The 26,053-nt window shown below is 48.0% G+C and overlaps 1 protein-coding gene across 10 annotated transcripts in view; it reads left to right on the top strand.

Annotated features, from left to right (window-relative positions):
• The first annotated feature begins 9,676 nt into the window (after positions 1-9,676).
• The window catches only part of LOC116579471 (doublesex- and mab-3-related transcription factor C2-like), an 84,834-nt gene continuing 68,457 nt past the window's right edge, over positions 9,677-26,053 (top strand). For 4 of the 10 annotated variants that reach the window (XM_032324902.1, XM_032324903.1, XM_032324899.1 and 1 more), the window contains exons 1-5: positions 9,686-9,895; positions 10,732-11,091; positions 12,930-13,208; positions 13,582-13,836; positions 15,611-15,889. In XM_032324902.1, coding sequence (XP_032180793.1) covers positions 9,832-9,895; positions 10,732-11,091; positions 12,930-13,208; positions 13,582-13,836; positions 15,611-15,889 — 1,237 coding nt within the window. In that variant the 5' untranslated portion in view covers positions 9,686-9,831. Of the gene's footprint in view, positions 9,896-10,731; positions 11,092-12,929; positions 13,209-13,581; positions 13,837-15,610; positions 15,890-16,901; positions 17,391-20,699; positions 22,484-26,053 lie in introns of those variants that run through there. The other 6 variants (XM_032324898.1, XM_032324901.1, XR_004281288.1 and 3 more) reach the window with 5 other exon arrangements.

Below are 26,053 nucleotides of genomic sequence, written 5' to 3'. Positions count from 1 at the left end.
CTCTGCGCCGCTCGTTGCCGATAACGCCGAGAGGTCCAGAGCTGGGTTGGTGCAGGATTTTTATAGACAGATACAAACAAGTTTCGGGTGGGGCTGAGCTGATTGATTGATAGTTTGAACAGGCATACTTCGCGTCAGTGGATTGGGTCAGGGGACCCCGCGCAAAAGCAGACAAAGCAATCTTACAGAAGCAGAACTGGCCGGTTAGCCCACGCATGCGGAAAAAAAAGCACTACCAGGATATTGGAGGCCTGGTTACTTATCAAGTAAAGACAATTGGGAGTCTCCTGGTGGAATGTTACATTCCTGCTATCAAGCATCCTTGTTAATGAGATTTAGGTTTAGAAGAAATTTAACTTTATTTACTTTTCCTTCTACCTCCGCCTCCTTCCATTTTTCATGGAGGGGAGGGTGACATTAGGGCTATTGATAAGGTAACTTCTTTGTTGTAAATCTCAAGGTCATTTGCGAACCAAGGGAGACTCCTACCTTGCAGGACTGTGATCTCTGCAAGTTAACTATTTATCGTTTTATGGCAGTCAGGGGTGCCTGAGGAATGCTACACATATGGAGGGGAGCGGGTGAAGGGGGGGGTGCAAGGCGCCAGCTTTTGCTTTGTCCTCAGCCAGCCTCCTGCTCCTTCATTAATAAACATATAATGTATTTTTATCCCCAGGGGTACAGGTCTGTGAATCGCCATGTTTACACATTTCACAGCACTCATCATAGCTCATACCCTCCCCAGTGTCCATATCCCCACCAGCCTCTCCTGTTCCCCCTCCCCCCAGCAACCCTCAGTCTGTTTTTTGAGATTGAGTCTTTTATGGTTTGTCTCCCTCCCAATCCCATCTTCTTTCATTTTTTTCTTTTCCTGCCCCCCAACCCCCTCACATTGCATCTCCACTTCCTCATATCAGGGAGATCACATGATAGTTGTCTTTCTCTGATTGACTTATTTCGCTAAGCATAATACCCTCTAGTTCCATTCACGTCGTCACAAATGGCAAGATTTCATTTCTTTTAATGGCTGCATAGTATTCCATTGTGTATATATACCACATCTTCTTTATCCATTCATCTGTTGATGGACATCTAGGTTCTTTCCATAGTTTGGCTATTGTGGACATTGCTGCTATAAACATTCGGGTGCACGTGCCCCTTTGGGGCACCACGTTTGTATCTTTAGGATATATACTCAGTAGTGCAATCGCTGGGACATAGGGTAGCACTATTTTCAGTTTTTTGAGGAACCTCCACACTGTTTTCCAGAGTGGTTGCACCAGCTTGCATTCCCACCAACAGTGCAGGAGGGTTCCTCTCTCTCTGCATCCTCGCCAGCATCTGTCATTTCTTGACTTGTTAATTTTAGCCATTCTGACTGGTGTGACCTGGTATCTCATTGTGGTTTTGATTTGTATTTCCCTGATGCTGAGTGATGTGGTGCATTTTTTCACATGTCTGTTGGCCATTTGGATGTCTTCTTTGCAGAAATGTCTGTTCATGTTCTCTGCCCATTTCTTGATTGGATTATTTGTTCTTTGGGTGTTGAGTTTGCTAAGCTCTTTATAGATTTTGGATACTAGCCCTTTATCTGATATATCGTTTGCAAATATCTTCTCCCATTCTGTCAGTTGTCTTTTGGTTTTGTTAACTGTTTCCTTTGCTGTGCAAAAGCTTTTGATCTTGATGAAATCGCAGTAGTTCATTTTTGCCCTTGCTTCTGTTGTCTTTGGCGATGTTCCTAGGAAGAAGTTGCTGCGGTTGAGGTCAAAGAGGTTGCTGCCTGTGTTCCCCTCAAGGATTTTGATGGATTCCTTTCTCACATTGAGGTCCTTCATCCATTTTGAGTCTATTTTTGTGTGTGGTGTAAGGAAATAGTCCAATTTCATTTTTCTGCATGTGGCTGTCCAATTTTCCCAGCACCATTTGTTGAAGAGGCTATCTTTTTTCCATTGGACATTCCTTCCTGCTTTGTCGAAGATTAGTTGACCATAGAGTTGAGGGTCTATTTCTGGGCTCTCTATTCTGTTCCATTGATCTGTGTGTCTGTTTTTGTGCCAGTACCTTACTGTCTTGATGATGACAGCTTTGTAATAAAGCTTGAAGTCTGGAATTGTGATGCCACCAACTTTGGCTTTCTTTTTCAATATTCCTTTTGCTATTCAAGGTCTTTTCTGGTTCCATATAAGTTTTAGGATTGTTTGTTCTATTTCTTTGAAAAAAATGCATGGGATTTTGATAGGGATTGCATTAAATGTGTAGATTGCTTTAGGTAGAATAGATATTTTCACAGTATTTGTTCTTCCAATCCATGAGCTTGGAACATTTTTTCATTTCTTTGTGTCTTCCTCAATTTCTTTCATGAGTACTTTATAGTTTTCTGAGTATATATTCTTTGCCTCTTTGGATAGGTTTATTCCTAGGTATCTTAGGGTTTGGGGTGCAATTATAAGTGGGACTGACTCCTTAATTTCTCTTTCTTCTGTCTTGTTGTTAGTGTAAAGAAATGCAACTGATTTCTGTGCATTGACTTTATATCCTGACACTTTACCAAATTCCTGGAGAAGTTCTAGCAGTTTTGGAGTGGAGCCTTTTGGGATTTCCACATATAGTATCATATCATCTGCAAAGAGTGATAGTTTGACTTCTTCTTTGCCGATTTGGATGCCTTTAATTTCTTTTTGTTGTCTGATTGCTGAGGCTAGGACCTCTAGTACTATGTTGAATAGCAGTGGTGATAATGGACATCCTTGCCATGTTCCTGACCTTAGCAGAAAAGCTTTCAGTTCTTCTCCATTGAGTGGGTTTTTCATAGATGGCTTTGATAATATTAAGGTATGTGCCCTCTATCCCTACACTTTGAAGAGTTTTAATCAGGAAGGGATGCTGTACTTTGTCAAATGCTTTTTCAGCATCTATTGAGAGTATCATATGGTTCTTATTCTTTCTTTTATAAATGTATTGTATCACATTGATTGATTTGCGGATGTTGTACCAACCTTTCAGCCCTGGAATAAATCCTACTTGGTCGTGGGGAATAATCCTTTTAATGTATTGTTGGATCCTATTGACCAGTATTTTGGTGAGAATTTTCGCATCTGTATTCATCAAGGATATTGGTCTGTAATTCTCTTTTTTGATGGGATCCTTGTCTGGTTTTGGGATCAAGGTGATGCTGGCCTCATAAAAAGGGTTTGGAAGTTTTCCCTCTATTTCTATTTTTTGGAACAGTTTCAGGAGAATAGGAATTAATTCTTCTTTAAATGTTTGGTAGAATTCCCCTGGGAAGCCGTCTGGCCCTGGACTTTTGTTTGTTTGGAGATTTTTGATGACTGTTTCAATCTCCTTACTGGTTATGGGTCTGTTCAGGTTTTCAATTTCTTCCTGGTTCAGTTGTGGTAGTTTATATGTTTCTAGGAATGCATCCATTTCTTCCAGATTGTCAAATTTGTTGGCGTAGAGTTGCTCATAGTATGTTCTTATAATTGTTTGTATTTCTTTGGTGTGGTTGTGATCTCTCCTCTTTCATTCATGATTTTATTTATTTGGGTCCTTTCTCTTTTCTTTTTTGATAAGTCTGGCCAGGGGTTTGTCAATCTTATTAATTCTTTCAAAGAACCAGATCCTAGTTTCATTGATTTGTTCTATTTTTTTTTTTTTTTAGTTTCTATTTCATTGATTTCTGCTCTGATTTTATGATTTCTCTTCTCCTGCTGGATTTAGGATTTCTTTGTTGTTCTTTCTCCAACTCCTTTAGGTGTAGGGTTAGGTTGTGTATTTGAGACCTTTCTTGTTTCTTGAGAAAGGCTTGTACCACTGTATATTTTCCTCTCTGGACTGCCTTTGCTTTGTCCCACAGATTTTGAACCATTGTGTTTTCATTATCATTTGTTTTTTCAATTCTTCTTTAATTTCCTGGTTGACCCATTCATTTTTTAGAAGGATGCTGTTTAGTCTCCAAGTATTTGGGTTCTTTCCAAATTTTCTCTTGTGATTGAGTTCTAGCTTCAGAGCATTGTGGTCTGAAAATATGCAGGGAATGATCCCAATCTGTGTGTACCGGTTGAGACCTGATTTATGACCCAGGATGTGGTCTATTCTGGAGAATGTTCCATGTGCACTAGAGAAGAATGTATATTCTGTTGCTTTGGGATGAAATGTTCTGAATATATCTGTGATGTCCATCTGGTCCAGTGTGTCATTTAAGGCCTTTATTTCCTTGTTGATCTTTTGCTTAGATGATCTGTCCATTTCGGTTAGAGGAGTGTTAAAGTCCCCTACTATTATTGTATTATTATTGATGTATTTCTTTGATTTTGTTATTAATTGGTTTATATAGTTGGCTGCTCCCATGTTAGGGGCATAGATATTTAAAATTTTTAAGTCTTCTTGTTGGACAGACACTTTGAGTATGATATAGTGTCCTTCCTCATCTCTTATTATAGTCTTTGGCTTAAAATCTAATTGATCTGATATAAGGATTGCCACCCCAGCTTTCTTCTGATGTCTATTAGCGTGGTACATTGTTTTCCATCCCCTCACTTTAAATCTGGAGGTGTCTTTGGGTCTAAGATGAGTTTCTTGTAGGCAGCATATTGATGGGTTTTGTTTTTTTTTTTTCATCCATTCTGATACCCCGTGTCTTTTGATTGGGGCATAAATGCCCATTAACATTCAGGGTAACTATTGCTTGTAAGGTGACTGTTACTGTATATTGTCTCTGTTTCTTTCTGATCTACTACTTTTAGGGTCTCTCTTTGCTTAGAGGACACCTTTCAATATTTCCTGTAGAGCTGGTTTGGTGTTTGCAAATTCTTTCAGTTTTTGGTTGTCCTGGAAGCTTTTTATCTCTCCCTCTATTTTCAGTGATAGCCTAGCTGGATATAGTATTCTTGGCTGCATGTTTTTCTCGTTTAGTGCTCTGAATATATCACACAGTACTTTCTGGCCTGCCAGGTCCCTGTGGATAGTTCTGCTGCCAATCTAATGTTTTTACCCTTGTATGTTACAGACTTCTTTTCCCTGGCTGCTTTCAGGATTTTCTCTTTGTCGCTAAGACTTGTAAATTTTACTATCAGGTGACGAGGTGTGGACCTATTTTTAATGATTTTGAGAGGCGTTCTTAGCATCTCCTGGATTTTGATGTTTGTTCTCTTTGCCATATTAGGGAAATTCTCTACAACAATTCTCTCCAATATACCTTCTGCTACCCTCTCTCCTTCTTCTTCTTCTGGAATCCCAATTATTATAATGTTGTGTCATCTTATCTCTCGAATTCTCTCCTCGTGGTCCAGTATTTATTTGTCTCTCTTTTGCTCAGCTTCTTTATTCTCTGTCATTTGGTCTTTTATGTCACTAATTCTTTCTTCTGCCTCATTTATCCTAGCTGTAAGAGCTTCCATTTTTTATTGCACCTCATTAATAGCTTTTTTGATTTCAACTTGGTTAGATTTTAGTTCTTTTATTTCTCCAGAAAGGGCTTTTATCTCTCCAGAAAGGGTTTCTCTAATATCTTCTAATATCTCTAATATCTTCTCTATCTATTCTCTTTGAGCCCAGCTAGAACCTTGAGAATTGTCATTCCGAACTCTAGATCTGTCATATTACCAATGTCTGTATTGATTAGGTCCCCAGCCTTCAGTACTGCCTCTTGTTCTTTTTTTGCGATGAGTTTTTCCGTCTTGTCATTTTGTCCAGATAAGATTTGCTTTCTCCTCCTCTGGAATTCCGCTGTTCTCCTTGGTAAGTGAAGTTGGTCTTGGCTGGGTTTCTTGTTGATCTTCTGGGAGAGGGGCCTGTTGTAGTGATTCTCAAGTGTCTTTGCCCCAGGCGGAATTGCACAGCCCTTACCAGGGGCCGGGCTGAGTAATCCACTCGGGTTTGCTTTCGGGAGCTTTGGTTCCCTGAGCGCTTTCCGTAGAGTTCCGGAGGATGGGAATAAAAATGGCGGCCTCCCAATCTCCAGCCTGGAGGAGCCGAGAGCTCGGGGTCCTGCTCCTCAGTGCGCCCTCAGAGAAAAGCATCCAACCACCCCCATCTCCCTGGCCTCTGGTTGCGCTTGGAGGAAAGTGCTCAATTGCTCGCACTTGGAGAAAAGCGCCCAGTTGCTTCCGTCTCCGTGGCCTCCAGCCACGCTCCAAGCTCACCCAGCCTGTGACCAGTTCAAGGTAACCTCGATCTGAGAGCTCACTCCTCAGCTTTGTCTCTGTAGCTGTAGCTTCCCCGCTCTAATACCTGTGAGCTCTGCGACACTCAGACACCCCCAATCCTTCTGTGACCCTGCGGGACCTGGGGCCACGCTGACCCCACGTGGGCTTCCCCCCGGTTTAGCCTCTGGAGCGTTGTCCCTCCATGGAGCAGACTTTTAAAAGTCCTGATATTGTGCTCCATTGCTCCGCCGCTTGCCAGGAGCCGGCCCCTCACCCTGCGGTCTATCTTCTGGTCACTTTTGATTTACTTCTCCGCTGGTCCTACCTTTCAAAAAGTGGTCGATTTTCTGTTTATAGAATTGTTGCTCTACTTCTCTTCGATCTCCTGTTGGATTTGTAGGTGTTTGCAATGGTTTGATAAGCTATCTAGCTGATCTCCTGCTACCTGATGTCATCTCAGCCTGCTACTTCTCCGCCATCTTGACTCCTCCCCCACTGTTGAGTTTCTTATATGTCAAGTATAACTCAAAAAAGTTGTAAAATTGTATATGAAATATTACGTGAAGTACAAATTTTTTGAAATTCAAAACTGGATAGCAGGGACTTTCTCCCACATTTCTGTCCTAGTTCACCAGAGGCAGCAGAGCTCTTCCACGGCCTAGCAGGTCTGAGCCTCCATAGCCTCACTCAGTCACAGTCCTTCTGGCTCCCCAGGCTCTCTACACTGGACCCCGCCAGCCCATCTGGCCAGCCAGGCATCTGCCCGCTGAGACTGGTCGCTCTGTGAACAGCTCGTCCCTCCACACCATCTGTCTTTCAAGGGGCAAAGGTCCTCTCATGCTTCCAGTCTCAGCTGAAAGGTCACTTTCTCAGGAGTGCTCCATGGGACCCCCATCAGCTAAGACCCCCTGACGTGCTCCAGATGCATCAGATACTTTCCCTTCCTGGCCCTCCTCTTGATTATAGTTGACTCCTCAGTGCCATGACTTTCTAGTGCTGCTGGCCCTGGTACAGGGTAAACCCCACGAGTCCAGAGCCCACATCTATACTGTTCTCTGTGGAGTTCCCAGGATCCAGCCCAGGGCCTGACATGTCACAGATGCCCAGTAAATACTCACTGAGGGCATGAGGGAAAGCACACAATGTCCCCCCATGTGAACCTGGGGTCAGAGCCTCTTCCCTGCAGACTGAGGCCATTGGCATCAGCATGGGAGGAGGCCAGCATGTGCCTGAAGCTGACCCCGTTAGCTTCCAGGCCTTAATCCCTCCTAGATTCAGGAGGGAGGACAGGGGCCTTCTACAGTTAGAGGTCAGACCCCCATTCATTCCCACAACATGGACACCCCCTCCCATCTGGATCTTGTGAACGACTTTTCCCTTTGGAAGGCCTGGGTGGGCAGCCTGTGTCCTTCCTCTTCTCTGAGAGATCTGACCTTGCACAAATTCTGGATCACAAACTCTAGATGCAATTACTACCAGGGGAGTTCAGAGCCCCACCCTGACCTCCAAAGACATCAGGAGCTGACTCCTCATCCTGAGGACCCTTGGTCTGTGGGGACACCTGCTATGTCTCCCTGAAGATGTCTCAGTAGCCCAAGGTGTCCTGGGGAACGAGGGTGAACTTCCCAGGCAGGAAAGACAGGAGAACCCAGCATCTGCCTGTATTTCCTTGGGGCTGAGTCTCTGGGTAGGGCCACCCCAGCTCCTGGTTCCTGTGGGGAGACCTAGAGCAGAGGAGAGACAGGGACACATGGCTCCCCCTCCCTGTTGTGATGGGGAGACAGGACATTGTAGTGGTCAGCCCCTCAGGCCAGTGCTTTTTCCCCAAAGGCTCAAGAGACCCCCTACTAGGTCATTCTCAAAATCTCGAGGACAGACAGCTCCTACTGAGGGAGCAAATCCCTCTGGGTGGAGAATTCTCCTGACACAAGAGCAGGAATCTTCTAGACTATGTCTATCTTCTCCCTGGGCTCATGGAGCCCTGGGATGGAGTCAGAGAGTCTAGAACCCACAGGGACCAAGATCCAGGCTGACCAATCCCTCACCTCTGCCCAGGGCTCAGGGACCCTCATCCTTTGGTCACCATCCCGGGTGCTATGCCCAGACTAGCCTCCAGGGGGCAACATAGGGACATGCAGACAACACACAGGACATTACCCTGAAGTTGGCTTTGGCTGAGGAGAGAGAGAAGAGATTGGTTTCCATCCCTTTCTCCCACAGACCCTTCTGGGTCCCTCCCACATGCCTGTTCTGTCCTGCGTACTCCTTCTAGGGCCCTAGCAGCACACTGATCTGTCAGGGGTCCCTGTGCAGCTCCCCATGCCCTGCCTGGCACCACCCATGGAGAAAGCAGGGTGACCACAGGAAGGTCCCCCAGGCAGAGGACACAGACTGCCCAGGAAGCTCAGGAGCACACAGACTGTCTCCGGGCCACAGTTCATCCAAAGGATACAGAGAGGGAAGGTCTCCTCAAAACATTTCCAGGAGCCGCAGCCGCCTGACCTCCCACCATCTCTTCTCTTCCCAGGACACACAGGGAACTCCCTTCACACCTGGGACTGGAGATCCTGAGACACCTGGTCCTGGGTCTGTGTCCCTGGAAGCAGAGGCTGGGCTGGGGACACCTGGGGATAGACCATGGGTCCCTCACCTGTCATCATCCAGCCTGCTCCTTTCTCACCCCCAGAGTCATCTCTGGGACCTTTCCGCCAGGAATCAGTCCAACCTCCCCAGAGCCTATGAGAGCACTGGGGAGACGGGTGCCCAGCTGGCCTTCTCTGTTACAAACGGAAATCATCCCCGGGATCTGGGGACCCTGGGGCTCTGTGTGTGGTGCCCACAGACTCAAGGCCAGGACACAGCAGGGGAGTGGGGAGAAGGGCCATCCTCTAAGGGAACTGGGTCCCCCTCAGTCTTGCTATTCAGAGTGAGCTTCCTGGGCCAGGGTGGTCAGCATCACCTGGGGGCTTAGTAGAGGCAGACTCTGGGGTCCACTCCACACCCACTGAGTCAGACTCTGCATTTTCACAGGATCTGCAGACCCTCCATGGGCACAGGAGGGGGAGAGGCGGCCACACCCCCACATCATGGTGTCTCAGCCTGGCTGGGCATCTGCTGAAGCAGCATTTCTAGGTGTCCCCTGGGCATTCACAGTCTTGATACAGTTCCACAGTGATCCCAGTGCACAGTAGGGGTGACATCCCGGTGACTGGAGTTCCTGAGGCGGCCCCCAGGCTCCTGCTGAAGGGGAAAGCCACAAGGAGAGGAGAGAGGGATGTGGGGGCGCTGCCCCTGCACCTTGACCCTGAGCTCTGTGGGTCTCCAGACCCCAACGCGACAGGCTTGTGCTTGTCCAAACAAGGGGGTGTGTGTACTCTTGCATGTAGTGTGAAATCACAGCTGAAGAGGGAGAGGCCTCAGCCCTTGTCAGGGAATCGAAATGTAGACAGAAGTGAAAGGGGAAGAAGGGGACAAGGAAGTGGGGAAGGAGGTAAGGGGTGGAGGAGCGAGGGGAGGGGAAAGGAGGGGCCCTGGCAGATACCCCGCCCCACACTCCTGCCTCCGGGGCCACTTAAGACAGAGCCAACATTGGGACAACTGCTTCCCTGAGCATTTCTGGAGCAGAAGCTCTTCTCACAGAGGGAGGGACAGAGCGGGCAGCGGGCAGCGGGCAGCGGGCACCATGGAGCCCCCTTCGGCCCTTCCCCGAGGAGGACGGGTCCCCTGGCAGGACCTCCTGCTGGCAGGTGAGAGGGACAGTTCCCTGGGAGGGAGTGGGAGGATGGGAGAGAAAGGCTGGCTGAGGTCTCCAGGGAGGACAGGACTCTGAGAGGGGACAAGGGAGCAGGGCAGGACTGGGGGAGCCGCTCAGCGACAGGACTGTCTCAGAATCTGGAGGTGGTGACCCACGGGCTGTTCCCCAAGTTACTCATCACTGAGCACTGAATTTGGAAAACTGATGATAACAACAACCAGGGACCCTAACTGCTGTCCCTTCCCACCAACCTGAGATCTTGACAAGCGCCAGACTTGGAGGGCCCTGGGGACAATTCATTCAGCCCCGGTATTTGCCGCCTGCCCCACCACGGGGGTACAGCACACATCAGACGAGTCCCTGCTCCCCAGGCTCACTTCTGTGGGGACGAAGACGTCTAGAATGTGAGGTCAGGTTCTGACAAGCATCATGAAGGGAACAGAACAGGGAAAGGTCAGGACATGGAGACAGAGGGTCTTCAGAGGAGGTGGTCAGGGCAGGCCTCTCCCGAGGCCTGCCTCGCTCGCTCACAAGCGAGTCCTCTCACGCTCCCCTGAGCGTGAGCAGGTATCTGAGGGCAGTGAGGGAGTGAGCCACAGACATGGGAGGAAGTTGTTCCAAACAGAGGGAGTAAGTTCCGAGGTGAAGCAGTGCGGTCATGCCGCTGACCTTGACCAGCATAGACACACAGATACCCGTGCACACTCACACACACACACTCCGAGGCTAGAGGGCTAGGGGATGCGGACCTGCTCCGTCTGCAGGGCCCCAGCTTTCCCTCTGACACCCAGGTCCAGACCCTGATCCGTCTGCTCCCTTCCCTCCTAGTCTCGCTCTTAACCCTCTGGAACCCACTCACCACTGCCCAAGTCACTGTGGAGTCCGTGCCGCCCAGTGCTGCCGAAGGGAAGGACGTCCTTCTGCAAGTCCACAATCTGCCTGCGGATCTTGTAGGTCTCACTTGGTTTAGAGGGGAAAGCATAGCGCCCAACCGTCAAATTGTAGCATATGTAGTAGCCATACAAGTAAATATCCCAGGACCTGCACACAGCGGCAGAGAGACAGTGTACCCCAATGGATCCCTGCTCTTCCGGAACATCACCCTGAATGACACAGGATACTACACCCTACAAATTGTGAATAGAAATGTTCAAGTTGAACAAGTAACTGGACAGCTCCGTGTATTCCGTGAGTAATTCCTTCTTATTTCTGGTGCTGGGTGGGGTGAATTCCTGCTTCACACAGGATGACAGGCCAGGACTGGGCCTCCATCCCTCTCTGCACTATGTCCCATGTGGGAGGAGGGTTCCAGCATTTAGTGCAGGACACACAGTGGAGACTAACTTCCTAAGATTGGAATTCCTTTCCTGGAATCCAGACTCTGGGATCATCTGAGAAAGACTCTGCAAGATCCATCAGGGCCAACCTGAGGGGCTGCCTGGGATCCTCACCAGAGCTCATCCCAGACCACTGTCTCAGGGCTCCTGACTCTAGTGACCCTGGGGCATCTGTGCCGGGATGGGGTTGGGGCTCCTGGGCAGACCTGACTGGAAGCAACCATATCTGGCTGCCTGAGCTGGTCACCAACCAGGGTTCAGTCTCAAGAGCCACATCGGGGGAGGGGCCAGCCTGGTCCTTCACCTGAGGCTCAGCATGGACAGCACAGACCTAAAAAGCCCCCAGTCCATTAGCTCTGGGGGATTTGGGGGACACCAGAGGAAGGGCAGCACCGCCAGGGAGGAACAGAGCAAAGAGAAGCTCCATGCCACCCCTCCTCCTCCAAGAATCAAGCCCAGGGAGCCTTCTCTTGTGGAGCAAAGTAGTAACAGCTGCTGTTTGATTGGCCAGCTGCTATAGCCCAAATTTGGGTCAGGTATTTGGGGTTGTTTAAAGGATAATGCACAGGCCTAGAAAGTAGAGGTCATTTACCATTCTTCCTGGTGCTTTAAGGGGAAACCAAGGCACAGGGAGACACCGTCACTGAATCAGGGTCACACAGACTGAGGAGCAGCAGATGGGAGTGACCCCGGTTCTGTGTGCAGACACAGCCCCGTCCTCTCCTCCGTCAGAGGGAGGGATGCTGGTGTGGGCGGTGAGAGCAAATAGAGGCTCGCTCCGTGTTTGTGTTTGGTCTGGAACCCAACACCCTTTGTCAGCAATCAGAGGCAGAACAAGCTGGCCGCCCCTCAGATGCCTGAGCCTCACCTCACTGTGCTGGACTTGAGATCTGATTGTTTCTGATTGTTTCTGATTGTTTCCTGGTGTGTTCCTGGCCCTCCCACTGGGTGTCCAGGGAAAGGATTGGCCTTCTGCTCCCCACTCTGCCCCTGAAACCAGCCCAGGATCCACATGTAGGAAACTCAGTTGCTTTTGTTTGGGAAGGAAGGAGGGAAAGGTGTGGGAGTTTCTTCCAATGAGGGCAGGGAGCCTGGTGGTCAGATCTCCTAGGATCCTGCACCCAGGGCGCCTCTCTGAAGAGATGATGGGTCGTTCATTCCCTCAACACCCCTGCCTCCTGCTCATCCCCTCACTCTCTGCCGGTCATTGGACTTGGCTCTGCCATGGGAGGTGTCACTTCCTCATGAGGGTCACTGCCTCACTCGTTATCAAGCAAATGGGCAAAGCTCAGGTCTTTGGGACCTGAGTCCTGGACTGACCTCCCAGCTTGTTCCTGTTGTCTCCAAGTATCATTTCTGCTCAGATCCCATCACCGTGCTGTTGTCAGGTCAGTGAGGAGCCAGGAGGGGTCCACGGCTGTCTCTGACTCTGTCCTGTGTCTTCCACAACCAAAGGCTGCTCTGTAATTGACATTGGAGACAGCCTGTGCTCTCAGACACACAGACCATGGGGTTTACTTTCTCTGAGGCTCAGGTCCTCATGCATTTGTCTTGAGATACACAGATCTGCCTTATTCTTTGAAGGACTCCAGTTGGCTGAGAGGTGAGAGATGCCAACTCTGATTCAAGATGCCTGTGGAGGAATCACAGGTACCACCTTGGGCAATATTCTTTCTGTTGTCTGCGCAGCGGAGTTACCCAAACCCCACATCACAAGCAACAACTCCGACCCCGTGGAGAATGTGGATTCTGTGCTATTAACCTGTGAACCTCAGACTCAGGACACGAGCTACCTGTGGTCAGAAAGCAGTAAGAGCCGCCCGGCCAGCACCAGGCTGGAGCTGTCCCTGGACAACAGGACTCTCACTATACATGGTGTCATAAGGGATGACACAGGACCCTATGTGTGTGAAACTCGGAACCCAGTGAGTGATGGTCGTAGTGACCCATTCACCCTGAATGTTCTCTGTGAGTAGCTTCCGTTCCTCCCAAAGCCGGGCTGCCAGCCCAAATCCACACAGCCAGGGGCCAGCCCACATCCATCCTTCTGGGGTCCGAGTCCATGACTCTCAGCTGGACCCCCAGGCTGGCCATAGCGGCTTGTCCCACGCAAACCTGGGCAGGCCTGGCCTAAGCCAAGACTAGGAGGGAACAGGCTGCTCCTCCCTGAGAGGGTCACCAGCCTGTGAGGGGACCAGGCTGAACACAGAGGGTTTCTGGTTGGGACTTTATAAAATGAGGTTGGGACCCAGCTCAGAGGGACACTGTGGCCCTTGTACAGACCAGGAGCTTCCCCTTCCCTTGCATTGCATCAACTGTGGCTTTATTCTGTTTGCTCCAGATGGCCCGGACGCCCCCACCATTTCCCCCTCAGACTCCTATTACCATCCAGGGGCCAACCTCAGTCTCTCCTGTCACGCAACCTCTAACCCGCCTGCACAGTATTCTTGGCTTATCAATGGGAGGCCCCAGACAGACACACAGGCGCTCTTTATCCCCAACCTCACTGCGAATGATAGCGGCTCCTATACCTGCCTTGCCTCTAACTCTGGCACTCGCCTCAAGAAGACCACAGTCAAGACTATCACAGTCTCTGGTAAGTGGGTCCCTGGAGCATCTGCATGGATTGCTGTGGTGAAGGTCTGTCTGTCTCTCGGAAAAGAGCATAGAAATTATTTCTCATTTGCTATGTCACAAGCAAATACCAAGTCTGTCTCTGAACTCTCCTTTTACATGTCTGCAGGTGCTTCCTCCCCTTTCTCTCTGATTTCTCAAGGCAGACCTTGGGTCCAGCCTGGAATGTGGGGAGGGGCTTCTCAGTTCCAGAAAGCCCCAGGCACAAAATGGGGCTTCGCAAATGGAGAAGAATAATCCTCTAGTCAAGTTGTGTTTTGTTGTTGAACTGCAGAAGTCCTTTCTGTAATCCGGATATTAACCTCTTACAGATATGGTTTGCAAATGTTTCCTTGCCCTCACATTTTCTTTGTTAGTGACCTTTATGTGACACACGATGTGACATAGTTTCAGGTGTACAACATAATGATTGGACAACTCTGTATGTTATACTCATTCAATACAGTGTAGTTCCCATCTGTCCCCATGCAGCCTGATCAAAATACCATTGACTGTATTTCCTATGTTGTACGTTTCATCCCTATATCCTATTCATTCCATAACTAGTACTACCACTCTCCAGATTCTGTCTTTTGATGCACTGAAGTTTTCCATTTTGATGTAATCCAATTCATCTGCTTTTTCCTTTTGTTGTCTTTGCTTTGGGTATCATATCTAAAAAATCATTGGGAAATTCAGCTTCAGTAAGTTTTTGTATTACATTTGTTTTTAGACTTTTACTATTTGACTCTTAAATTTTTTTAAGATTTTATTTATTTATTTGACAGAGATGACAAGTAGGGAGAAAGGTAGGCAGGGAGAGAGGAGGAAGCAGGCTCCCCACTGAGCAGAGAGCCTGATGTGGGGCTCGATCCCAGGACCCTGGGATCATGACTCGAGCCAAAGGCAGAGGCTTTAACCCACTGGGCCACCCAGGTGCTCCTCCTAATTATTTTTGCCTGGACTTCTGTACTGTGTCAAATACAGGCAGTGAAATTGTCATGTTTATCTCCTACCTGATCTTAGAGTAAAGGCTTCCATGTTTCATCATGGGGGATGATGTGTGTTTAATATAAGGCCTTTTTTATGAGGCAGTAGTTTCCTTATATTGTAAGGGTGCCAATATGCTGTATATAGTAACCACTCTGCAGAAGTGCTTCACCATGAGAGTCAAGCCACAGATCTGTAAGTAAAAGTCTTCGTCAGAGTGAGAAATCTTGTAGATTGAAAACTTTGATTCCTAAGTTAATGAAGATGGGGCAGGAGGTTCTCATTTCCTAGTAAATTATAACAGTGTAAATGCCTTCCCTACCTTATATGAAGCTGCCTTGGACACAGAGATAAGAAGGGCTGTGAACCTTCCTCCTCCAATATATATGGAAAGGAATATAAGGAATGAGGCCCTATCTTTTAATGTCACAAAAGTTCAAGAAAACCACACAGAAGCCCATGGGAAAAAATTCCTCATGATAATGAGGTTGCTGGCCCCATGGGCTACGAGGTTTCTTGTTGATGATACTACAGCGGTGTCTCAGCAGAGCAGACATGTGACGGAGGGTGAGAGGGGAAGGTACAGCCCTCTCCTTACAGACTGTCCGTGAACAAAAACACTCATCCTTCTGCACAGCAGGGCCATACTCTGGGGCACCTTCACAGAGCTCATGGGGGCCCTCAGAGTGGCAGAGATCTCAAAGGAAGGAGCATAACCTGGGCCCCAAGCCCATTCTCATTCAGTCACTTCCTGTGTTTCCCTACAGAGGCAGTGTTCAAGCCCTCTCTCCATGCCAGCAACACCACAGTCACAGAAGACAAGGACTCTGTGGTCCTGACCTGCTCCACAAACAACACTGGGGTCTCCATTCACTGGTTCTTCAATGGCCAGAGTCTAAAGCTCACGGAGAGGATGACACTGTCCCAGGACAACAGCACCCTCACCATACGCCCTGTCAGGAAGGAGGATGCCGGGAATTACCAGTGTGAGGTCTCCAACCCAGGCGATTCCAGGAAAAGTGACCCTGTGAGGCTGGCTGTGTGCTGTGAGTGACCCTCGAACTCGCCCCTTCCTCCCTAATATTTCATGGCAGGCGGCGTGAAATGAGTGGCAGCCTGCAGGAGGTGGGAGTCTCCTTCAGAGCCTCTAGGGCAATATGGGTAAAATTCCCCAGAATCAGATGAATCTTGTTAGCATCTTGGTTCTGATTTTTACTAGTTGTTGGAACTCGGGCAAGAAATTCAACCTCCTGAACCTCATTTTCCTCTTCTCTAAAACTGGAAAGAACAGCTGGATCTCAGGGAAGTTGTGAGAGTAGTTAGTATAGTTAGTATGAGTTCATGAGATGAAATCCAGAGACAGCGTCACACTCAGACTCGGGGCTCAGTCCAATTTAGCAGCTATTGTCCTTTGGTTATTAACATTTTTGTTGCCAGCTGTAATGTCTCGGGGAACTGGGATGAGTGTTGTCTGATCACGTTCCAGCTCTCTGACCTTCACTGGTTTACTGATTATAGTACTCGCTTTAAACACTCAGTTGTTCATTAGTGAAGCCCTTTACACACTGAGTTGCTCATTGTGCACAGTGGGTGTGACACCTGGCCCCTCGTGGGCAGGGAAGCAGCAGATGAGTCAACATAAATATTCCCCTCGTGCCTGGCACAGAGCAGACCTCAAAAGCAGTCATCTGGTGTTATTATCTTTAATCAGTGTTGAGTGGACAGGTAAGGGCCTCCCTCTAAGACCATCTGTGAGGATGGAACAGAAGACACGGGGAAGAGGCATAATGTGAAAGGAAAATAAACAGGATGCCAGCCTTGGCCCTTGCGGGTGGGAGGAAAATGTGAAAATTGAAGCAAGTCCAGAGTTTCACTCTGTGAGGAACAGAAATGATGCAGCAACCAAGGGGATGGGGACACTGTGGTGACAACACACATGCCTCCCAGACCTCAATGGCCTTTCCTTCCTCCCTAACCAGGCCCTTCCCACATGGCCACTCCTGGTTTCCACATATTTGACTTTGGACTCATACCCCTCCCTTTTTCTTTTTATTTCAGATGGAAGAAACACCACAGGCCTCCCTATGGGGTCCATCATTGGCATTGCAATCGGGGTCCTGGTTGGACTGGCACTATAGTTCCCTCCTGGAGTGTCTCCTGCTCCACACAGTTTTGTCAGAGTTCCACAGAATTTTCAAGACTGATCATCTCAAAACCATACAAATTCATCCATAGAATAGAGAAGGAATATTGCTCCAACTCATTCTGAGGTTAGTAAAACCTTTAAATTGAAATAGGAACAACAAAAGTACAAAAAGATGAAAATATCATACTCATGAACAGAGAAGCAAAAATACTAAACAAGCTATTCTCAAACGAAATCCAACAGTGTATAGAATAAGACAGTACACCGTAACTAAGTTCCAATTGTACCAGCAAAGCAATGGTGATTCAACATTAGAAATTTATAAATGGGGGGCACCTGGGGTGACTCAGTGAGTTAGGCAGCTGGCCTTTGATTGTGGCTCAGGTCATGATCTCAGGGTCCTGGGACTGATCCCCATGTCGGCCCTGTACTCAGCAGGGAGTCTGCTTGAGGATTTCTCTCCCTCTCCCATTGCCCCTTGCCTCTCTCAAATAAATAAATAAATCTTTAACAAAAAAGACATTTATAAATGGAATAGAGCAACAACTTATAGGGTGCCAGCAATGTTCTATTTCCTGATCTAGCTGCTGTGTTCAATTTTTGAAGATTCAGTAAGCGAAACTGTTCATACTGTAACAGTCCTCTTACCCCCTCAGTTTTTTCCATGATACAGACTCTGCAGAAACCACCAGAGCAGACCTGTTGTCTTGTAGAACACCCACATTCTGACTTTGTTTCCTTATGGTGTCATTTCAGTTACTTCTCCAAACCCTGTATTTCCTACAAATTGGATAATGAATCTCAAAGCTTAAATAGATTTCAGGTTATATTTCTTGAGGGAAGAATCCTTCCTGAATTTTATATGCACCATATCAAGAGGAACATTATAGTTAGTTGGGACACCTGGGTGGCTCAGTCAGTTGGCAGCCTGCTTACTGGTTTCTGTTAGGTCTTGATCTCAGGGTCGAGGGATTGAGCCCCTCGAAGGGCTCCGTGCTTAAGGGGGAATCTGCTGGAGATCCTCTCCCTGTGCCCCTCCCCTCTTCCCTTGCTCTCAAAAAAATAAACCTTTAAAATTTAAAAAATAGGGGCACCTGGGTGGCTCAGTGGGTTCAGCCTCCGCCTTCAGCTCTGGTCATGATCCCAGAGTCCTGGGATCCAGCCTCCTCTCGAGCTCTGCAGGGAGTCTGTTTCTCCCTCTGCCTCTCCCGCTGCTCATCCTCCGTCTCCCTTTCTCTCTCAAATCAACCTTAAAATCCTTAAAAATAAAATAAATTCCAGTTATTTGACATACAGTATACTGTTAGTTTTAGGAGTACATTATACTGATTGAACATTCCAGACAACACCTGATGCCTTCCCTAATCCTCACCTCCTCTTTGACTCATTCCCCACCCACCTCCCCTCTGGCAACCATTAGCTTGTTCTCGGTATTTAAGAGTCTATCTCTTTGTTTGCCTCTCTCTTTCTCTCTCCTTTTCCCCTATTATAACTTGCTTTGTTTCTTAAATTCCACATGACTGAAATCGTATGGTATTTCTCTGATGTATTTCTGACTGATGTATTTCCCGTAGCATAATACATGGCAGCTCCACCCACATTGTTGCAAATAAGAAGATTTAATTCTTTTTTTGGCTGAAAAGTATTCCATTGCATATATGCACCACACCCTCTTTATCTGTTCAACTGATGGACATTTGGGCTGTTTCCATAGTGTGGCTATTATAAGTAATGCTGCTATAAGCGTCGGGTGTGGGTATCCTTTTGAATTAGTATTTCTGTTTTTTGGGTAAACACCTAGGAGAGCACTTGCTTAATCACCAGGTAATTCTATTTTTAAATTTTGAGGAAGCTTTGGACTGTGTCCCAGATGGGCTGCACCAGTTTACATTCTCACCAACATGCAGGGGTGCTCCCCTTCCTAATCAGTGGGCATCTTTTGTGCAAAGACAGATGTGTATACAGAAATTACAAGATTAGAAAGCCATCTACCATGCTGCTCCCCAACAGAATGAAAGCTGTTCATGGCAAGGCCACAGCCGACATCATATTCAGTGAGGAAAGGCTGAAAGCTTCTCTATTAGAATCAGAAACAGGACAAGGGTGCTCATCCTCACAACTTCTATTTAGCAGAATTCTGAGACTCTTAGCCAAAGCAATTAGACAAGAAAAATAAATAGAAGGCATTCATGCCAGAAAAAAAGAAGTAAAATTCTCTTTGTGTGTAAACAACATGATCTTATATGGAGAAAACTCCAAAAGCTCCATGAAAAAATGTTCCGAACTAATATACAAATTTAAGAAAGCTGCAAGATGCAAAATCAATCTACAGAAATCAGGGCACTTCTATACACCAGCAAAGAGCCTGTGGGGAACTGCCAAGAAATATAGAAAATATTCCCATTTCCAATGGTGTCAGAAACGATGAAATGCTTTGCTCCGCCCCGGCTGTGAGGGGTGGAACCAAGCCCCTGGGGAGGCAAGGAATAGACCAGTCCGTAGTGGCAGAGGGAGGGAGCTCTGATCTGTGGGCCCCAAAGACACCACCAGGGAGGCATCCCCCAACCCCCACAGACTATGGGTCAGGGAATAAGCAGAGTACACGCAACTAGAGGAGAAGCAAAGACAGACACCAGGGCTTCAGTGTCTACTCATGGGAAGCAAGACAAGGGTCCCCATTTGCCACCACCAAGAAAGCAGAGTCTGTTGTTTTGGATCACTGCCCAAAGATTCACTTGCTGGTATCTTGGCATTTGGCTTTGGAAAGGCTTCATACGTAGGAGAATGGCAGAGGAAATTCTATTCTTTGGACAATCTGAACTTTCGGGGCCCAGGGAATCGCAGCAACTGCTGCTTATTTGTCAACAAGGCAAAATAAAAGATGCATCTAATGAAAGGGGCATTCACAGCCTTCACCTTCCTGCACTCTGCATCTGTGGCTTTTGAAGTTTCTCACATCTCTGAATTTGTACACATTTAAAATTTCATGTGTACTTTAAAATAATATACTTAGAGCGGAGAGAAACACTGTGATAACCTCACTCTATGGGCATGGTTTCTGTGGAAGAGTCTCAAAGCAATTAACAGTAAATGTTTTCCTATTGTTTAAGAACCTACTGAGAGCTCTCCACGTGGAAAAGAAGTTATGTTGCAAGTAACTTGCTTATAACTAAGTAAAAGAATTCAGTCTTTTCTAAAAAAAAAAAAATTAAAAAAAGAACGGTAAGATAATTTGGACTAAATATCACCAAAGAGGGGAAAGATCTTTAGACTGAAGACCATGAGACATTGATGGAAGAAACTGAGCGCAGGTGAATAAATGAAAAGATAGCACCTGTCCATGGGTTGGAAGAATCAATACTGTTAAAATAGCCATACTGCTCCTCATGATCTCCAGATGCAATGCAAACCCCATCAAAATTCCAAAAGCATTTTTCAGAGAAAGAGGAAAAGCAATTCTAAAATTTGGATGGTACCATAAAATATGTCAAATAGCCAAAGAAATCTTGGGCAGGAAGAATGAAGCTGGAGGCATCACCCTTCTGGTTGCAAGTTACATGACAAAACGGCAGTCATGAAAGCAATATGGCATTGTGACATACTCCACCAGGTTTAAGGGTTCACTTGCTCCAATCATGTGTACCCTTTGCTTGCTGACCTAAGTTCCATGATCTGTAGCAAAACTAAGCTGCTTTCCTTGGGATTTGCAGACCACTGGCCTTAAGGAGTGATGGACCAAACTTTCCCAGGAGATAAGACCTGCCTATATTGGAAAACAGCTTCCCTGGGTGCCAGCAGGTCTTTTGAGTGTCATGTCCACATACTACCAGCTGCCTGCGCACCTGCTTCTCCTGCATGCAACCACCCTCCTTTTTCTCATGTTTTCCCCTTTAAACCACCCTCCAATCCCAAGCCCCCTGGACGGGGACCATGATCTTTGAAACATTAGTCCCCCGTCTTCCCAGGATGCTGGCTTCCTGTATAAAGCAACCTTCCTCATCTACCATCACTTGTCCCTCATGTATTGATTTTCAGGGTGTGAGCAGCCAAATGTGAGTTTGCAGCCAGTCTCAGGTACCACCAGTATGGCCAGAAAGACAGAACAATGGAACAGAACACAGAGCCCTCAACAAATTCCTGTTTATACGGTCATCAGACCTTTGACAAGGGTGTCAAGAATACACAGTGTGAAAGGATAGTCTCTTCAGCAAACGATGTTGGGAAAAGTGGGTATCCATGTGGCCAAAGAACGAAATTACACATTTAATTTACACATATACAAAAATCCACTCACAATGAGTGAACGACTTATAATAAGACCCCAAACCATAAAGTCATGAAAGAAGACATGGGGAAACCCTTGGTGACATTGGTCTTGGCCATGACTTCATGCATATGATACCAAAAGCACAGGCAACAGGAAGGAAAATCAACAAGTGGGACCATATTAAACGAAGAAGTGTCTACACAGCAAAGGAAACCATCAACAAAATGCAAAGGCAACCTACCAACTGGGAGAGAATATTTTCAAACCATGTTACCAGATAAGGGGTTAATATCCAACATATGTAAGGATCTCCTACAACCAGATAGTAAAAAGCGACAAACAAATAACCTTCCTCCAACGGCAACGGATATATGGAAAAAGGGAAATGCAAATCTAAAACACATTATTATGACACACCTGTTGCACATGTTGCAATGGCTATTATTGAAAAAAAGCATTGGTGGGGATGTTGAGAAATTGGAACCCTTGTACCCCAATGATGAGAATGCGAACAGCCGCGGCCACTCTGAGAACAGTATGGAGGGTCCTCAAAAAATTAAACACACAGCTACACTAAGACCCAGCTTATTTGTCCAGAAGAACTGAAATCAAGACCTCGAGGAGATAGGCACACCTGTGTTCACTGCAACACTGTTCACAGCAGCCGAGGTATGGAAACAACCCAAATGTCCATCGACAGACAAATGGTTGAGGAAAGTGCAGCACACGCGTACAGTGGAACACTATTCAAAGGATAGATCTCCTATGAACTGTTAATAAAGTAGAAGAATGATAAAGGAAAATGAAAAATGTTTTCACAGTTGAAAGCAAACTGAACACCACACCGAGATGCCACTTTACAATCAGCAGACTGGCTTTAAAATAGTGAAAGGACTTTCCAAACTAAGTGTCAAGGATGGGGGGCAATTGGAACTCTCCCACACTGCTAGGAGAAAATATACTTGCAGCTACTTTGGAAAACTGTAGCGTGTTCTTCCAGACATTAAAGGTGTGCCTCCTCAGCGATCCTGTCACTGCACTCGTGAGTGGGACTCTACTTTAGAGAAGTGAAAGCTCCAGCTGCTTCAAAGCCTCGTGCACAAAAGTTGCTGGCGGGTGTGCTTGTAATAGCCCAGAGTTGGAAACCATAAATGAGGGAATAAATTAAAAAACAACTTTCTGAATCCTTCCAATGTAAGGATAAAAAAGAAAAGGGAGGGACGCCTGGGTGGCTCAGTAGGTTAAGCAGCTGCCTTCAGCTCAGGTCATGATCCCAGCGTCCTGGGATTGAGTCCCACATCGGGCTCCCTGCTCAGCAAAAAGCCTGCTTCTCCCTCTGCCTCTGCCTGTCACTCTGTCTGCCTGTGCTCACTCTCTCTGACAAATAAATAAATAAAATCTTTAAAAAATAAATAAATAAATAAATAATTTAAAAAGAAAAGGGATACAAAAGGGATAAACTAAAGGATAGAAAAAAAAAAGAGGGTACTTGCAATAAAATGCAGCTGTGGGTTATTTTTAAAACCACAAAGAGTAAAAAAGTTGGCCCCAGCCCAAATCATAGTGTACGGTTCAAATTTTCACAAAATTCTAAAAAATGCACACTAATTGATAACACCAAAAGCAAATGTAAGGTTACATGGGAACATGAGGAAGGAGCGTCAGAGGGGGCGGAATGAAGAATAAAGAGGCCTTGAGGAGACTTTGAGAGGAAGGGAGATACTCAGAATCTTCATGTAGGAATGACTTCTCTGCATGCCTGTAGAAAAATGCATTCAATTCTACACTTTCAATATGTCGAAATTCCTATATGTCAATTATATTCAATTGTGTTTAAAAATTCTACATCCATATATAAAATATTAATGAATAAATACATAAAATAATTGGATAGCAGGACTTTTTCTTCTGCATTTCTGGAATGGGCCACCAGAGGGCGGTAGAGATACACCGCAGCCTGGAGCCTTCCTCAGCAGCCCCACAGTCCATCAGGGTCTGACCCTCCACAGCCTCACTCACTCACAGTCCTCTTGTCGCCCCAGGTTCCCTGCACGGGACCCCGTCGGCCCCTCTGGCCAGCCAGGCAACTGCCCGCTGAGACTGGTCCCTCTGTGGACAGCTCGTCCCTCCACACCATCTGTCTTTCAAGGGGCAAAGGTCCTCTCATACTTCCAGTCTCAGCCAAAATGTCACTTTCTCAGGAGTGCTCAGTGGGATCCCCATCAGCTAAGACCCCCTGACGTGCTCCAGATGCACCAGATACTTTCCCTTCCTGGCCTTCCTCTTGATTATAGTTGACTCCTCAGTACCATGACTTTCTAGTGCTGCTGGCCCTGGTACAGGGTAAACCCCACGAGTCCAGAGCCCACATCTATACTGTTCTCTGTGGAGTTCCCAGGATCCAGCCCAGGGCCTGACACGTCACAGATGCCCAGTAAATACTCACTGAGGGCATGAGGGAAAGCACACAATGTCCCCCCATGTGAACCTGGGGTCAGAGTCTCTTCCTGTGGACTGAGGTCACTGGCATCAGCATGGGAGGAGGCCAGCACGTGTATGAAGCTGACCTTGTAAGCTATCGGGCCTTTACCCCTCCTAGATTCAGGAGGGAGGACAGGGGCCTCCTACAGTTAGAGGTCAGACCCCCATTCATTCCCACAACACGGACACCCCTCCCATCTGGATCTTGTGAACGACTTTTCCCTTTGGAAGGCCTGGGTGGGCAGCCTGTGTCCTTCCTCCTCTCTCAGAGATCTGACCTCGCACAAATTCTGGATCACAAACCCTAGGTGTGGTTAATACCAGGGGAGTTCAGAGCCCCACCCTGACATCCAAAGACATCAGGAGCTGACTCCTCATCCTGAGGGCTCCTGGTCTGTGGAGGCACCTGCTATGTCTCGCTGAAGATGTCTCAGTAGCTCAAGGTGTCCTGGGGAATGAGGGGGAACTTCCCAGGCAGGCAAGACAGGAGAACCCAGCATCTGCTTGTGTTTCCCCTGGGATAGAGTCTCTGGGAAGGGCTTCCCCCAGCTCCTGGTTCCTGTGGAGAGACCTAGAACAGAGGAGAGAGAGGGACAAGGATGGCTCCCCTCCCTGTTATGATGGGGAGACAGGACATTGTGGGGTCCAGCCCCTCAGGCCAGTGCCTTTTCCCCAAAGGCTCAAGAGACCCCTCGAGACCCTCAATCTCGAGGAAAGAAAGCTCATGCTGAGGGAGCAAATAGCTCTGGGTGGACAATTCTCCTGACACAAGAGCAGGAATCTTCTAGACTGTGCCTGTCTTCTCCCTGGGCTCATGCAGCCCTGGGATGGAGTCGGGCAATCTAGGATCCACAGGGACCAGGATCCGGGCTGACCAGTCCCTCACCTCTGCCCAAGGCTCAGGGACCCTCACCCTTTGCAGCCTGGTCAGCAGCCCTTGTGCTGCCCCCAGACTTGCCTCCAGGGGGGCGACATAGGGACATGCAGGCAACGCACAGGACCTTAAACCCCGAAGCTGGCTTTGGCTGAGGAGGGGGAGGAGGAGCCTGGTTTCCATTCCTTTCTCCCACAGACTCTTCTGGGTCCCTCCCACATGCCTGTTCTGTCCTGCCCACTCCTTCTAGGGCCCCAGCAGCACACTGATCTGTCAGGGGTCCCTGTGCAGCTCCCCATGCCCTGCCTGGCCCCACCTATCGGGAAAGCAGGGTTACCACAGGAAGGTCCCCCAGGCAGAGGACACAGACTGCCCAGGATGCTCAGGAGTACATGGACTGTCTCTGGGCCACAGTTCAGCCAATGGACACAGAGAGGGAGGGTCTCCTCGAAACATTTCCAGGAGCCACGGCCGCCTGACTTCCCACCATCTCTTCTCTCAGGACACACAGGGAACTCCCTTCGCACCTGGGAATGGAGCTCCTGAGACACCTGGTCCTGGGTCTGTGTCCCTGGAAGCAGAAGCTGGGCTGGGGACACCCAAGGATGGACCGTAAGTCCCTCCCCAGTCATCATCCAGCCTGGCCCTTTCAACCCCCAGAGTCATTTCTGGGACCTTGCCGCCAGGAGTCAGTCCAACCTCCCCAGAGCCTATGAGAGCACTGGGGAGACGGGTGCCCAGCTGGCCTTCTCTGTTACAAACGGAAATCATCCCCGGGATCTGGGGACCCTGGGGCTCTGTGTGTGGTGCCCACAGACTCAAGGCCAGGACACAGCAGGGGAGTGGGGAGAAGGGCCATCCTCTAAGGGAACTGGGTCCCCCTCAGTCTTGCTATTCAGAGTGAGCTTCCTGGGCCAGGATGGTCAGCATCACCTGGGAGCTTGGTAGAGGCAGACTCTGGGGTCCACTCCACAGCTGCTGAGTCAGACTCTGCATTTTCACAGGATCTGCAGACCCTCCATGGGCACAGGAGGAGCAGAGGCGGCCCCACCCCCACATCATGGGGTCACAGCCTGGCTGAGCATCGGCTGAAGCAGCATTTCTAGGTGTCCCCTGGGCATTCACTGTCTTGATACAGTTCCACAGTAATTCCAGCCCACAGTGGGGATGACATCCCGGTAACAGGAGTTCCTGAGGCAACCCCCAGGCTCCTGCTCCGAAGGGGAAAGCCACAAGGGGAGGAGAGAGGGCTGTGGGGGCGCTGTCCCTGTACCTTAACCCCAAGCTGTGTGGGTCTCTGGACCCCAACGCCCCGAGCCTGTGCATATCCCAACAAGGGCATGTGCGCGCTCTCCTATATGCTGGGAAATCACAGCTGAAGAGGGAGAGGCCTCAGCCCTTGTCAGGGAACCCAAACGTAGACAGAAATGAAAGGGGTAGGG

This window comes from Mustela erminea, chromosome 19, assembly GCF_009829155.1.
Source record: "Mustela erminea isolate mMusErm1 chromosome 19, mMusErm1.Pri, whole genome shotgun sequence".
Lineage (NCBI taxonomy): Eukaryota > Metazoa > Chordata > Mammalia > Carnivora > Mustelidae > Mustela > Mustela erminea.
This window is presented reverse-complemented; position numbering and strand designations above follow the sequence as displayed.